General features: G+C 49.1%; 1 protein-coding gene across 2 annotated transcripts in view; it reads left to right on the top strand.

The window, feature by feature from the left end:
- LOC147700452 (sodium/potassium-transporting ATPase subunit alpha-1) overlaps positions 1–11472 on the top strand; it is a 56588-nt gene extending 45116 nt beyond the window's left edge. For both annotated transcript variants that reach the window (XM_086935865.1, XM_086935866.1), the window contains exons 15-23: positions 2150–2300; positions 4485–4653; positions 5414–5568; positions 6023–6146; positions 6467–6612; positions 7324–7454; positions 8249–8350; positions 9563–9654; positions 11034–11472. In XM_086935865.1, coding sequence (XP_086791991.1) covers positions 2150–2300; positions 4485–4653; positions 5414–5568; positions 6023–6146; positions 6467–6612; positions 7324–7454; positions 8249–8350; positions 9563–9654; positions 11034–11062 — 1099 coding nt within the window. In that variant the 3' untranslated portion in view covers positions 11063–11472. The remainder of the gene's footprint in view (positions 1–2149; positions 2301–4484; positions 4654–5413; positions 5569–6022; positions 6147–6466; positions 6613–7323; positions 7455–8248; positions 8351–9562; positions 9655–11033) is intronic.
- Positions 11473–15167: the final 3695 nt, after the last annotated feature.

A 15167-nucleotide genomic window follows, 5' to 3' on the forward strand; every position in this document is an offset into this window, starting at 1 on the left:
GAGCACAAGTCTGGATGGACAGGCATCCAACTGTGGCCAAGCTGACCTGCGCACTTAGTCGCAACCCCCATGCTTTGTTAGGCTTGCTGGGCAGTGGGCTGTGGGGAACTCCCCCATTCTCCTTTTAAGCTCTGAGTTCACCTGCCCCAACCAAACCTTGCTTTGCTCTCATGCCGTTAAAGTATAAAATGCATGAGAACAAATATTGGATTGGTGCTGGGCAGGCTACCCTGTCCCCGTGGACCGCGCTTCCAAGGCAGCGCGGGGGTGGGACCACTATAGGGCATGGCCAATTGCTGTTTTATTTTAAATTCTGAGTGATTGGTCAGGTTTCTTAAAATGTGATATGCAATGACCATTACTTTTGCCCCCCCCCCTCCCCCCCCCCTCCCCAGATGCACCGCACCAGTTACAGCATTGTGCATGAGGAGAGTGGAGAAGAGCAACCACTTTCTTCTGGTACGCATCTAGTAAGCCTCGGAGTACGTGTGAACAGGCTTGAAGCGTGTTTTCATCTGTCCAGGCTGGCGCTCAGGATCCGTATTGAAACCGGCCTCAGTTCCACCTCAAGCTTCAGAATTGAAAATAAAATGCATTGGAATGTTGAGAGCTCCTTTGTAGACAGTGGAGTGACCTGGCCTCTAATGGCCGGTAGAAGCCAGGAGCATCAACGTTGCAATGTTTAGCAAAGGCCTGACGGAGCCAGAGGGGCACCCGAACATTCTGCCCTCTTGGAGCCATCCGTAGCGAGCTCTACCTGTTTTTGGCTCTGGCCTTTATCGCTGGAGAGGGCCTTTAATGGCCGGTAGAACGCGCTATGGTGGGCTCTAAGATTATATACTGGTGAATCAATTGTTTTTATTTACTCCACGGTGTCCTTCCTGGTAGTCTGCATAAATGGTATTGTTTTTTCAGACATGTATGAAAGTTACTCCAGAATCCCAATCTGAGTCCAGGTACAAAAATGAATGTCAAAAGTTCCCAGATAAGTATATTACATAACTGGGCCAGGGCTTTCAGTTCTTATCCGCAGTGAAAGCGTTGAGGTACTGAAATCTCCATGCACTCTCCGGTTGATGACTTCCATTAAAAGGGCCCAATTAGAAAGATTTAGGCCGCGTCTCATAGCTCAATAACCATGCTTGGTGTTGTGCCCCAAGTCACTGGCTCTAGAGCAAGGGTTTGGGGCTCTCTTCTCTACAGAGCACGCCTGCAAAGGGAGTAGCAGGATAAATTTTATTTTTATTTTCTTATGGTGTAAAGTGAGAAATTGTCATCCTGTGATCATGTAATCTCCACGTGTCTTAAAAGAAATAAATCTGACCTTTCTGTAAATCTGAAGTCCTAGGCAAATGCACTATTTTACCTAAATCTTTTTTGTTTATTACAAGAGCGGTTTCAAATACTGGAGTTAAGCAGTGCGCAGTGTACACAAAACCTGTCTTATGTTTGATTTAATATCCTGTAAAGGTACTCCACCTATAACAGTAATGTAAGCCAGGTATATTGTATACATGGCGACTGCCTTTCTAGCGTTCTCAGGGGAGGGACAGGACTGATTCTCATGTTTCAGATAATCTGCTGTGCTAAGGGTGGAATGTTCTATGTGTTGATGAAATAAAGTTCAGTGAAGTTTGAAGTTAACGTATACGTCAAACGTTCAGCATATTCAATGCAGGAGGATATGGAATGAATAAATGTTTTTAAATATTTCAAGATTACAAATTCAGAATTGCCTTAAAAAAACCCTGTGTTCTCACAAAGATCTTTGTTACAATCAACTTTAAAATTTAATTTCTTGCTCTTTAAAAAAATAAAAAATTTCTCCAGGAGAAACCCTCTCCAACCCAGCTTATGATAGTCCAACTCACTCTCTTTACTCACTCGCTACGTTAAAGCCATGCCCAATTTTTACGCATCACCAATTTTAAATCTCACCAGCCGCCACTGTTCCTGAAATGGGTTTTGGTTGCCTGGTATGTCCGCTTGTGTTTGTCCTCGCGGCGCTGTGATTGCGCGTTAATACAACTGGTTTCTTGTATCCTCTGTCCTTCCGTCCTCCTCACCTGGTATTTTACATTTAATAAGTTGATGTGCTTCTGGACCCCATGGCACTTTGACACGTGTAACCCTTCTTTTCTCCCTTCAGAGATGCAAAGGCTTGTGTGATCCATGGCACAGACTTGAAGGACATGACTCCAGAACAGATTGACGACATCTTGCGGCACCACACCGAGATCGTGTTCGCCAGGACGTCCCCTCAGCAGAAACTGATCATTGTGGAGGGCTGTCAGCGACAGGTGCGGAGCGAATCAGTCCATCCGTACTTGTAGAGCGCGATTTATCACCCGTGAGAGTTGCAAGGCACTGGGTAGCTGGGCTTAGTCGAAGCGAATAGTTGCGGGCTAGGTTCTGGGGTGCAAACAAACCCGCAAATGCAGCTAGTTTTGCGAAATGCATTATTGGAGTTAAACTGCGTCTCTTAGCTATGTGATCTTGGGTCCCAATCGCTGTATTCAATTTCTGTGTGCCACTTGGCCATGTGATCTTTGCTCCCCAACACTGGATTCCAGTTTTGATGTCTTTCCTCTCTAGTCTTCATACACTTTCGGTTTAGTTCATCATATTCCAATATGAAGTATACACTTCAGTTTAATTGCTTGCATTTTGCGTTGATTCAGTGTTGAAGCAAAATAAGGCAACATGCACTTGTAGGAGAGGCAAAAGGGGGGTCTGACAAAGGTAATTGTGTCCAGAGGACATTTATTGGGGTGCCGAGCTTAGCGCTGCGGACTAGGCGGGTCCTTAGTGGATTCTTGGTTGAGTTAAACATTTCAACGACCCGTGGATGGAGGAGCACACTGCTTCACATCCCAGCACAGTTCACCCCATTGCATTCTGGTAAAAGCAGTACGCTTACTCCGAAGTTGCTGTCGTATTTCACCAAAGTTGGTGCAGGTAGTGCTGTTTTCTCTAGACCTGTTTCTGGGTTTAGCCCTTCATCAGCAGAAGTAGTAAAGAAAAAGACATTGTGTCTCCCCTTAGGATATTGCAAGCAGTTCTTAGATGTGCTGGTGCTTTACGGATCAGTGGGCCACATAGTAGCTGTGTTTTGTGTGACTTGTAGCTGAATCAGTTTTTGTTCACTATTGATAGTAACTGGCTCTACCAGTGTTCTCTTTAAACCCCTGGGTAGGGGAGGAGGGGGCTGATGCTTTTTTTTAAATTCTTTTTTGACAACAAAAATAGGTGGTGGTCATCACATTCAGGTAATAAGTATCTGCATGTGGGCACAGGAAATTACAGTACAAACATTGATAACAGTTTAGAGGCTTAGTTGGTATTACATCACATTGCATTCACATTAAAAGCTGTTCGTCAAACGGGATAGTCGGGGGGGGGGGGGGGTTCACAAAAGATTGTTTTCCTACCTACTGTTTCTGTAAAGCGCTCTGATATCTGCAAAGATCTTGTTCGCGCTATATAAAACTCTAAAAATAAATAAACAGATGTTACCTCTGTATTCATTCCAGTTGGTCCACACTTCTATCCATTTCCGCGGGCACCCTCGTGCCATGTACACTGTTTTTTCCTGGGGGCTGAGGCTTTTAATGCCCGTTGATAACTGCTGATTGAGGACAGTCTCAAGTGGGTTGTCATGTTAAAGCTTGAAGGTAACCGACCCCACTGATCCAAAGTCCTCTGCTCATCTAGGATATGGGCCGGTGAACTAGTCTGCATTGGAGATTGGACCAGCTACCGTGGCTTTACTTTTCTGTTCCAGCACCTTTGTTGAACTAAGCTTACAAAAAATGAATGGAAGGCCCTCCTTAGATATCTGTTACTTATATCCTGCCAGGTTTCATTGTTGGGAGTAGAAAACCTCAGCAAATTAATAGTAAATTGGCACCCTAACAGCGCTGCCTTGTCATATGGCAGGCGTCTAGTTTAGCCTGTTCTTATTTTTCTGTGATGTATAGGTTGTGCGAGGGCAGTTTCTGTTCCAGGTGGAGGGTGCTGTGCGAGAGCAGTTTCTGCTCCAGGTTGGGGTGCAAGGGCAGTCTCTGCCCCAGGTTGGGGTGTGAGGGCAGTTTCTGCTCCAGGTTGCAGTGCTGGTTGAGTTTTAAACCTCCGCTAAACCCAGAATTGCTAAGTAACGAACGGTCTTATTTCCCATGAGTTGCAAGTTTTTCTGTAGGAGTGAGCTGGAGTTCTGTGCAAGCCAGTGGAGCAGTCACCTTTCTTGGAGTACAGAGTTGTGGTTTCTACTTTAGATTGTGTATTAGTAAAATAGTCACCTGGCACTCCCTTTTACTGACGTAAATGTGCCCCAGAGAGGGTTACACGGCGCACTGTGGGGCCAAAGTTGAAGCTGTGAAGCGCATGTCCATCAAGGTGCGAGTTACCGGAGAGGCTGCAGCCTGGCTCTCGAAGAGTTGTCGCCACTTTGGCAATGCGAGCACTGACCCTCCTCTCGTCTGCAGGGTGCCATTGTTGCTGTCACCGGAGACGGTGTGAACGACTCTCCTGCCCTGAAGAAGGCCGACATTGGCATCGCCATGGGCATCGCTGGCTCGGATGTCTCCAAACAGGCAGCTGACATGATCCTGCTGGACGACAACTTTGCCTCCATCGTGACGGGCGTGGAAGAAGGTGAGTGCTGAAGAGCTGGACACGCTTGTGCCTCCCCTGTGAGGTGGCATCACTGCTTCGGGGCAGCCCTTGCCTGTAGCGCCCACTCCATGGTGTGACGCATGCCTCTGTGCGTATGCGTCACACCAGAGCATGTTTAAATGAGTTACCTCCAGCTGACCTTGTACTCTGCACTGGTCAGCAGGGCCACTGGAACTATGTGGCAGTGGTGAGATATGTGGCAAGAAAAGGCAAATTATGTGGCACATTTTGTAATGGTATTACTTGATTATCTGTTTAACACCAAAGTATAACTAGCAACAAAAAAGGTGATAAGTCCAGTTTTGCAAATGGCCTTTCATTGCATAGCAACACATGTTGCATTTTTTATTAACTTTTGAGCTGTTTGAGCTAGAAACTATTTTTTGTGTTCATCTGCAGCAGATGGATTACGTGGCAAATGCGAGAAATGTCCATTTATCCAGAAATTGTCGCTGCTGCACAATTGCATAATTCAGGTGGCCCAGCTGATCAGTCACCAATGGCCCAAGTTGGCCTGTTAATCGCTGGTGTCTTGAGTCTTCGCCAGGCGCAACTTCTCCTGGTTAATGCGATGCTTGTATGTTCCTTGAGTTAGTAGGCGCAGCCTGTGCCTTTTAGCCAAAGCCCCCCTGCGCCCCAGCGTAGGTTGGTCACCCTGGGCGGATAATGCAGGGTCTGGGTCCTGGGAGAGCCGGTCTGCGCTCAGCTTCGTGTCTGATTGCTGTTTCTTGTCGCCCAGGTCGTCTGATCTTTGATAACCTGAAGAAGTCCATCGCCTACACCCTGACCAGTAACATTCCAGAGATCACCCCTTTCCTCATCTTCATCATCGCCAACATCCCGCTCCCCCTGGGCACAGTCACCATCCTCTGCATTGATCTGGGCACAGACATGGTGAGTTTAATCCTATGTTCAGGCCTAAATGATTTTTCTTCATTTTTGTTTTTTCTTTCCGTTTTGTTTTTTATATAAATAACTATTTGTTACTGTTGGTGACCGTATTTGTTATGCATGTTAATGTTTCGCATTACTGCACAATGTTGAATCCACTTTTATGTTGGGCCTCCCCGGCCCACCCATCTGACCCTTTGAACAAGAAATATAACAGTAGGTTTACTCCTGGAAATGTGAGGCTTGTACCGTACTTGACCATCCTAGCCATAAAAGGGCTTGCGTAGTCTCTTACCCATGTTACTCTGTCGACAACGACTAGGCGGGTTTGCTTCGTACCAATACCCCGTTGTGATGCATATTGCGCAGCATTTCTTCACCGCTCTTCCATTGTGATTCACATTGGGCAGCGTTGCTTCACCACTTTCTCATTGTAATTCGTATCCCTTTCCCTCAGGTTCCCGCAATCTCCCTGGCTTATGAACAGGCTGAGAGTGACATCATGAAGAGACAACCCAGGAACCCCAAGACGGACAAGCTAGTGAACGAGCGGTTAATTAGCATGGCTTATGGGCAGATTGGTAAGCAGGGCAACCTTGCTACTATGGCACGATTCTGCACACTGCTCCCTCCTGGACAGGTGCGACAAGGGTCTGTATTCACGGGGTGCATGGGAATGAATGTCTTTTGGATTGAAGGAATATCTGTTCATTTAACGCGTCGCTTATGTCTCGCATAGGTCTAGTTGGGACCCTGTGCTTGTGAGTACTATCGAGCAGAGTGCTATTCAGTTTTGCAGGGTATAGTTGAAGATTTGAGACTGTAAATGCCCCCAGACTTCTCTATACGTTGCCCATCGCATGTCTGACACCACTCCTTTCGTGCTTTCTCCCATGTTTAGGCATGATCCAGGCCTTGGGCGGCTTCTTCACGTACTTCGTCATCTTGGCAGAGAACGGGTTCCTTCCCTGGACTCTCCTTGGCATTCGAGTGTCGTGGGATGATCGCTGGGTCAATGACGTGGAAGACAGCTATGGCCAGCAATGGGTAAGCTGCCCACAGGCTGTCATGGAGTGTAAACTAGTGTTTGCGGTTCTGTTGTGGGACCAGCAGGCCGAGTTTTTTGATGGGTGCTCAGGAGTGCTCTGGTGACTGTGATTGTAGACTTGCCTTTCATATACATTCGCTGATGTGGTCAACCTCCGCTGAGCAGCGCAGATCCAGAAGTCAGAGTGGTGGTGGTGGCGGCCGGGCTGGGCTCGGCGAGTGGTGGTGGTGGCGGCCGGGCTCGGCGAGTGGTGGTGGTGGCGGCCGGGCTCGGCGAGTGGTGGTGGCAGCCGGGCCGGGCTCGGCGAGTGGTGGTGGCAGCCGGGCTGGGCTTGGCGAGTGGTGGTGGCAGCCGGGCTGGGCTCGGCGAGTGGTGGTGGCGGCAGGGCTGGGCTCGGCGAGTGGTGGTGGCTGGGCTCGGCGAGTGGTGGCCGCTGGGCTCGGTGAGTGGTGGCCGCTGGGCTGGCCTCGGCAGGTGGTGGTCGCGGCGGCGGCCGGGCTGGGCTCGGCGGGTGGTGGTCGTGGTGGCGGCTGGGCTGGGCTCGGCAGGTGGCGGCGGCCGGGCTCGGCTCGGGTGGTGGTGGTGGTGGTGGTGGTGGTGGTGGTGGTGACGGCGGTGGCCGGGCTGGGCTCGGCAGGTGATGGCCTTGGTTGCAGTAGACTTTTGTCCTGCACAGATGCGGTTCTCTTATTGCGCCTTCTCTCTTTCAGACATTCGAGCAGCGCAAGATAGTGGAGTTCACCTGCCACACCTCCTTCTTCGTCAGTATCGTTGTTGTCCAGTGGGCTGACTTGATCATCTGTAAAACCAGGAGGAACTCTGTCTTCCAGCAAGGAATGAAGTGAGTACGCCATGGGTGGGCACCCCTGAAGCCTGTGGGTTCTGTACTGGAAAGCCTCCCTTCTAGATCACAGCATGTGGTATCAGGGTTCTCAGTAAGCTTCCTTGAACACTGCTGCAAAACCCCTGAGCCCTTTAGTCTCACTTGATGAAGGCGCCAATGGCGAACATGACACAAAACCCAGGAGTGTCCTGGGATACAGTTCCCTCCCGGGGGCGAGTGCTGAGCTAGCTCCTTTACCGCCCTTTGATACAGCTACACTCCTCCCACCCCCCAATATGGGATACTGCTGCCACCTCCTTTACTTCTACCGTTTGAAGGGTCTGTACTTAGGTTTATTCTTTTAAAGAACAGTTTTGTTTTTGGGCTGTTTGCTGCCAATTTTTGGGACTTTCATTAAGCTGAACAGTATGTCGAACATACGCAGCTCAAATGGCTTCTTTCGAGGTTTACCTGCGAAACTTGACCATCCATGGATGGATGTTTTGAAAACACTCCAAGCCAGTATCTCTCGACCCACAGATCATTTTATTCACTCCACTCCTTTGGCGGTCCGCGCTTGAAGACTCCCCCCCCCCCCCCCCCCCCCCCCCAAACACACACCTCCCATCATTGAATGAGCTGTTGGGTACACCCCTCCATACCTCGATGAGCGGCTGAGGGACTGCAGGCTGTCCTGCTGGAGATTAGGGACATGGAGGCAAATTAAACTCCCAACATTCTTCCATGTAATATGCTCCTGTTGATAAATTGTTTAGGCAACTCCTATAATTGGAACACATTTTGTCTTCCAGGAATAAAATCTTGATTTTCGGTCTCTTTGAAGAGACTGCTCTGGCAGCGTTCCTGTCTTACTGCCCAGGAATGGACGTGGCTTTAAGAATGTACCCTCTCAAGTAAGTTGGACCGTGTGTTTTTTTTTTTTTTTTTCCTTTCCATGCTCGTGGAACCCACTCCTAGCATTGTGTATATTAAGGGTGGTGAGTTTGTTCCTGATCCCTATTGGCTACTGCTGCAGTCAGGAAACTAAATTAACAATATATATCTTTCAATTTTTTCTGTAAAATTAAACCTAAACAAGCTATACCAATTGTAACATCAATGAAGTACTTATTAGCTAACCGATGCTTTGCCACTTGCCTTCCGAGGCAGACCCTTCTATGTGCCTTTAAAGCTGCGCACGTTGCCAAAAGCAGCGAACCATCTCTTACTACACGTGGAATTCAACAGTTGGTACTAGGAGTAAAGAGGTGGGGGCCCCTTTCCTAGCTTTAACCAATAAACTTGCGTTGCAAATATTGCATTACTGCTCCCTACCTACTACTTTACCATCTCCGTTCATAATTTGCTCTTGGATAACGCACAAGGGTGCCAACGGGCAGTCTTGTTTCCTACTGATATGAAAGTTAGGGCACTAGACTCTTTGCTAGGTTTTCCTTGCCCCTTCTAGGGGTAGTACTGGGGCCACTCTATTCAGAATGGATTTAGGTAATCGGTTCTAAAGGTGCCATGTTAAACTGGAAATACTTGTTTTTATTTGTCTTACTGGAGTGACTGCCTGATTCCTTTCACTGCTTTCTTTTCCATCCATAAATGTGCTTGACATGTTAGAAGTTAATGAGGTTCGGTTATTATAAATAAAAATAGGTTACCACATTTTCATTATTTCAGCCCTCGAAAAATTCCACTTCGTATTGCCTACATCATTGTCCCCAAGGGTTATGACATTAAAACAAATTCAAACCGCTCCTCCATCAGGATATAGTTCACAGCCGTAAAGAACCAGCGGGGTGTTTATACGGTTTGAGTAAAAGAGCAAGAGCCGTTCCCCCTGTATTAAAGGTTGAATTTCATGTCCTTCCCCGCCTGGCTGCATATATACTTGTTTGCAGTCTGTTCACTGGCTGAATGCTGACCAATCTGTTAAAAGCCTTCACTTTTTCCATGGCTTGCTTTCTTTGATCACAGCTGGTGATTTTGTTGTATGTGTGGAAGTGGTTGGCATATACAGACTGCTTTCTGTGTTCTCTCCGTGTGGTGGTGCTTGGACTAGGGTGTAAACATTCACTGCAGTGCCTCCATCCAATCACCTCTTTTTCTCCCCATAGACCGACGTGGTGGTTCTGTGCCTTCCCATACTCGCTCCTTATATTTGTCTATGATGAAATCCGAAAGCTCATCATTCGACGCAGCCCTGGTGGTAAGTATTGCACATGTTCTCGTGTTGCTACTAGCATTCTAGGATGAGGGTCCTCGTCTACCTACTCAACATGACGCATCGCGCTTGAATGAAGTACTATTGTGTTTGGACATGTAGGAACCGCTGGCACACTTAGCAGAATGAGCCGGCCCATCAGGTGCACGTTGTGATGGCTGGGGCACTTGAGTATACATGTTTGTTCAAAAAAGGAGCACCATTACTTGGGTTAACACCTTTTATTGAGCGCCTACAAGTGGAGTCCAGCAAGCATAAAACCCCTCACCACCCACCGCCCCCCTCCCCAACCTGGCGATTGTTTGAAAGTCCCTTGGCCGATGGTGGTCAGTAGTGTTACATACCCAGCATCTCCTTGCTGTGCATGGCAGCTATGAGAATTCTCATAGTACTACTCCAAGGGATGTTGAGGTGCTCTGTGCTCTGTAGTGTGTATGGATGGTGTAGTTGTCGATGCTCTGCGTGCTGATTGTGTGGTATGTATCTGTGGATTTTGCAGCGTTCAATGCTCTGCGCGCTCTTGGTGTAGTGGGTCGGATGTCGCTGCAGACTGTGCTTGGTGTTTGGATGGTGTCGATGCAGAGTTTAGGTGGTGTTGATGCCGTGGACACTTCTTGTCGTGGGTTGGATGTTGCAACAGGTGGTGCTTTACATGTTGCGGCTTGGATGTCCCAGTGGTTGGTGCTCAGCGTGTTCCTTGTGTGGATCGTGTAGTTGTCAATGCATTGCTTGTGTGGTCTTTGTGGATAGATGTTGCAGCGGTTGATGCTCTGCGCACTTGTGTAGGTGGTGTGGATGATGTAGTTGATGCTTTGTGCATTGCGTGGGAGTATGGATGTATGAATGGACGTTGCAGTGGTTGGTGCTCTGCGTGTTCCTTGTGTGGATTGTGTAGTTGTCGATACTTTGGGCATTGCTTATGTGGTATGTATGTATGGATGGATGGGTGATTGATGCTCTGCGCACTTTTGTAGGTGATGTGGATGGTGTAGTTGTCGATGCTCTGTGCATTGCTTGTGAGGATGGATGTATGTATGTATGGCTGTTGCAGTGGTTGATGCTCTGCTCACTCTTTCTGTAGTGGGTTGGATGTTGGAGCAGGCGATGCTCAGAGTTTTACTGCATAGTTTGTATGGATGTTGCAGCAGGCATTGCTTGTGAACATGGATGGATGTATGTATGGATGTTGCTGTGGTTAATGCCTGCCCACTCCTTCTGTAGTGGGTTGGATGTTGGAGCAGGCGATGCTCTGCGTTGCTTGTGTAGGGTGTTGATGCTCGAGTTTCTTTATGTAGATTGTATGGATGGTGCAGTTGTGAGAACCCACATGCTCATTAAACTCTTGTCTTCTCTTCTCTCACCAGGTTGGGTGGAAAAAGAAACGTACTATTAGTTGCTTGTCTGAACATTTCACACCGGTGCGCCTGCGCACCCTCCTCGTCCTCTGTTCTGCAGCCTTGTCCTGAACTCCTGGCTTCTTCAGAAAGACAGCCTCGTGGCAAGGGGCACCGGAGCCTGGCCCCTGTCTTCAATGTCGGTCTGAGCCTGGTAACATTTGTATGTGCCTTTTCCTTTTATTTTAAAAGGAAAGACCCTGAGAGATGTGGTTTTATATCTGGATTTTTACAAATAAAGGCGGATTATAACAGTCTGCGGCTGGGCTGGCTCTGGTGCATTTCTTCCGAACCCACGTCCACTGCACGGTCACACCAATTGGATGGATGGACGATTAACAGCTCAGTTCTTCCGAAAAACACATTTCAGTCTGGCTAATCTGTATGAATAAAGTCTTTTGTTGTAATATCTCCTGACTCCTGCTAATACATGGCGCTAGGATAACCGGGCGGTGGCGTTGCTGGTACTGCGAGGCGACAAGGTGTGCCAGCTTTGACCGAACAGGAAAGCTGCTTTCAGTCTGTTGTTGTGCTCAAAGCGCTAGAACTCCTGATCAGGCTGCTAAAATCCAGAGTAGGATTCAGTTCCACAACTTCAGGAGGGATTGGCCACTGTCCTGTTTGCAGTCCCAGCTCTAAACTGAGCCGAAGAGATCACAAACTGCCAGCTCGATCCACCATCTCCATGGTCCTCTGGTGGGTGGACCCACCAGTGTCCAGCCGCTCTGCTGCCCACATGTGTCCTCCCTATGGACCGACCTCTGCACACACTCTAGCACTCCAACATGAGACATCCACACACCCCACGTGGCCCATGTATCTCCTTCTATTGATGATCACAAGATGGCGGCATTCGAAACCACGCGCACGCTCTGTAGTGTTAGTTTTTTCAATGATGGCTCCATCTCTTCGTACTGACATGGGGTTATTTGGGGTAGAGTGTGAAGTCACCAGAGTGGTGCTATGGTTTCCTAAACAGTCCGCATTATGGCGCCTCTTCATGGAGACCACTGGAGACCGTTTTTCGAGAAACTCCCACGGTTCAAGTTTGTATCCAAACTTCTGGACGTTAAAAATGAAGCTCTTTACGATTACCATCTCCGTCTGTGCATGTGAGAAGCCTCTGGTAGCCCAGCCAGCCCGACAGCCCTCCCTTTATGATCTGGCTGCACAGATCCTCCGGCAGCCCACCCACCCACCCCTCCCTTTATGATCTGGCTGCACACAGCCTCCAGTAGCCCCCCAGCCTGACACCCCTCCCTTTATGATCTGGCTGCGCAGAGCCTCTGGAAGCCCACCCAGCCCGACACCCCTCCCTTTATGATCTGGCGGCACAGATCCTCCAGGAGCCCACCCTCCCTTAATGATCCGGCTGCACATAGCCTCTGGTAGCCCACCCAGCCCGACACCCCTCCTTTTTGATTTGGCTGGACATAGCCTCCAGTAGCCCACCCAGCCCAACACCCCTCCCTTTATGATCTAGCTGCGCAGAGTCTCCGGTAGCCCACCCAGCTCGACACCCCTCCTTTTTGATTTGGCTGGACATAGCCTCCAGTAGCCCACCCAGCCCAACACCCCTCCCTTTATGATCTAGCTGCGCAGAGTCTCCGGTAGCCCACCCAGCTCGACACCCCTCCATGATGATCTGGCTGCGCAGAGCCTCCGGTAGCCCACCCAGCCAGACACCCTTCCCTTTATGATCTGGCTGCACAGAGCCTCTGGTAGCCCACCCACCCTTCCCTTTATGATCTGGCTGCACAGAGCCTCTGGTAGCCCACCCACCCCTCCCTTTTATGATCTGGCGGCACAGATCCTCCAGCAGCCCACCCTCCCTTATTGATCCGGCTGCACATAGCCTCTGGTAGCCCACCCAGCCCGACACCCTTCCCTTTATGATCTGGCTGCACAGAGCCTCTGGTAGCCCACCCACCCCTCCCTTTATGATCTGGCTGCGCAGAGCCTGCAGTAGCTCACCCACCCTCCCTTTATGATCTAGCTGCACATAGCCTCCGGTAGCCCACCCAGCCCGACACCCCTCCCTTTATGACCTGGCTGTAGAGCCTCTGGTAGCCCACCCAGACCGACACCCCTCCCTTTATGATCTGACTGCGCAGAGCCTCCGGTAGCCCACCCCTCCCTTTATGATCTGGCTGCGCAGAGCCTCCGGTAGCCCACCCAGCCCAACACCCCTCCCTTTATGATCTGGCTGCACATAGCCTCCGGTAGCCCACCCAGCCCGACACCCCTCCCTTTATGATCTGGCTGCAGAGCCTCTGGTAGCCCACCCAGCCCGACACCCCTCCCTTTATGATCTGGCTGCACATAGCCTCCGGTAGCCCACCCAGCCCGACACCCCTCCCTTTATGATCTGGCTGCAGAGCCTCTGGTAGCCCACCCAGCCCGACACCCCTCCCTTTATGATCTGGCTGCACATAGCCTCCGGTAGCCCACCCAGCCCGACACCCCTCCCTTTATGATCTGGCTGCAGAGCCTCCGGTAGCCCGCCCGCCCCGCCCACCCCTCCCTTTATGATCTGGCTGCACAGAGCCTCCGGTAGCCCGCCCACCCCTCCCTTTATGATCTGGCTGCAGAGCCTCTGGTAGCTCACCCAGCCCTCCCTTTATGATCTGGCTGCGCAGAGCCTCTGGTAGCCCACCCAGCCTGACACCCCTCCCTTTATGATCTGGCTGCGCAGAGCCTCCGGTAGCCCACCGAGCCCAACACCCCTCCCTTTATGATCTGGCTGCACAGAGCCTCCGGTAGCCCACCCAGCCAGACACCCCACCCTTTATGATGATCTGGCCTAGTGCTCTCCTACCCAAGCTTTTAAGCGTCAGTCCTACCAGAGGAGTCGTGGGTTACTTTGTGAACAGCAGTGTCCTTGTTTCCAGACTCCGGGCTGGATCAGGTGTTCCCTATACAGGAAGAGTCCCAGCATCCCGCGCGTTGTACTGCAGATGGTTTTCTGGAATCGGCCTCTGGGCGAATGTTCTGAGCTGCCTTATGTTGTCAGTCTACCACCACTTGGCTCATTGGTCTACAGTCTCAAAAAGGTGGGGAGCTGGGCTGGTCACTTGGACGTGTACCCAGCTTGTGTGAATAAATTGTTCAACTGAATCTTGGTGGTCTTCATGAAGCTTTAATTCCACATATACCCACGTGTATAATGTTTCACATTTAATTTAGTAAAAACTAATTCCATTCATCCAACATGGCTGGGCTTTGAAATCGAATTACTAAATAATTAAACTGGAAACTGCCATGTCCTACATCATTTGGCAAAAGATTTGGACCCTGAAGTGTGAGCCATGAATAAGATTAGATTTAAACAGACCTTGGCCAAAGGCTAGGGTAGACGAGAGATCTCGCTTGGGGAGGTCGAAACCTTTTGAAGAGAATGGGGTATGGTAACCAGGAATGTGGTTATAGAAGGTTTGGGATAAGCCATTCTAAAAGATCTGGATGATATTGCAATAGATTTTTAAACCTTTTCCGTTAGTGTACAGTGGCTCACTAAATTGTCTTTTTTTTTTTTTTAATTCTTAAACCTGAATTCAGATAGCAAATTTCACTAAAATCCATCTAACGATAGTAACCTCTTTTCAGTGTTGTCTTCCTTAATGCACACACACGTCTCCATCCACGTACACTTCATTGCAGTCTCTATGGCTTTCTTCTGCAAGGATTTAGCAATTAAGATCCGTGCTCAAAAGTTGACAAAAAGAATCTCCATGCCTTCGCGTCCGCACCATCGGCATCCCAAATTATTTGAAACTGTTTAGGGTTAAAAAGGGGGCAGGTACTATGGGTGAGAATCAGAAACTCCTCATCCCAGAAGGCCAGTAAGAAAGTACAACCTGTGAAGTCATTTTGAATTTTGCCAGACTACTGGCACCAGAAACATTCGCCGTTTGTGCCTCAGTTGAATTGCACAATCGTGTAGAACAAAGAATTCCGATACAGCAGTTGCCCAAAAGGTTTAAATAGCTATTTATCACTGCATGTGATTTTAAAAAATAAAAATATTATTGTTGTATTGACAGGAAAATTAAACACATTTAGCTTATTCCAGTTTTATTACTTCATGAACCTTCAGGTAATTGC

The sequence above is a fragment of the Lissotriton vulgaris genome, chromosome 8, assembly GCF_964263255.1.
Source record: "Lissotriton vulgaris chromosome 8, aLisVul1.2, whole genome shotgun sequence".
In the NCBI taxonomy this organism is placed as follows: Eukaryota; Metazoa; Chordata; class Amphibia; order Caudata; family Salamandridae; genus Lissotriton; species Lissotriton vulgaris.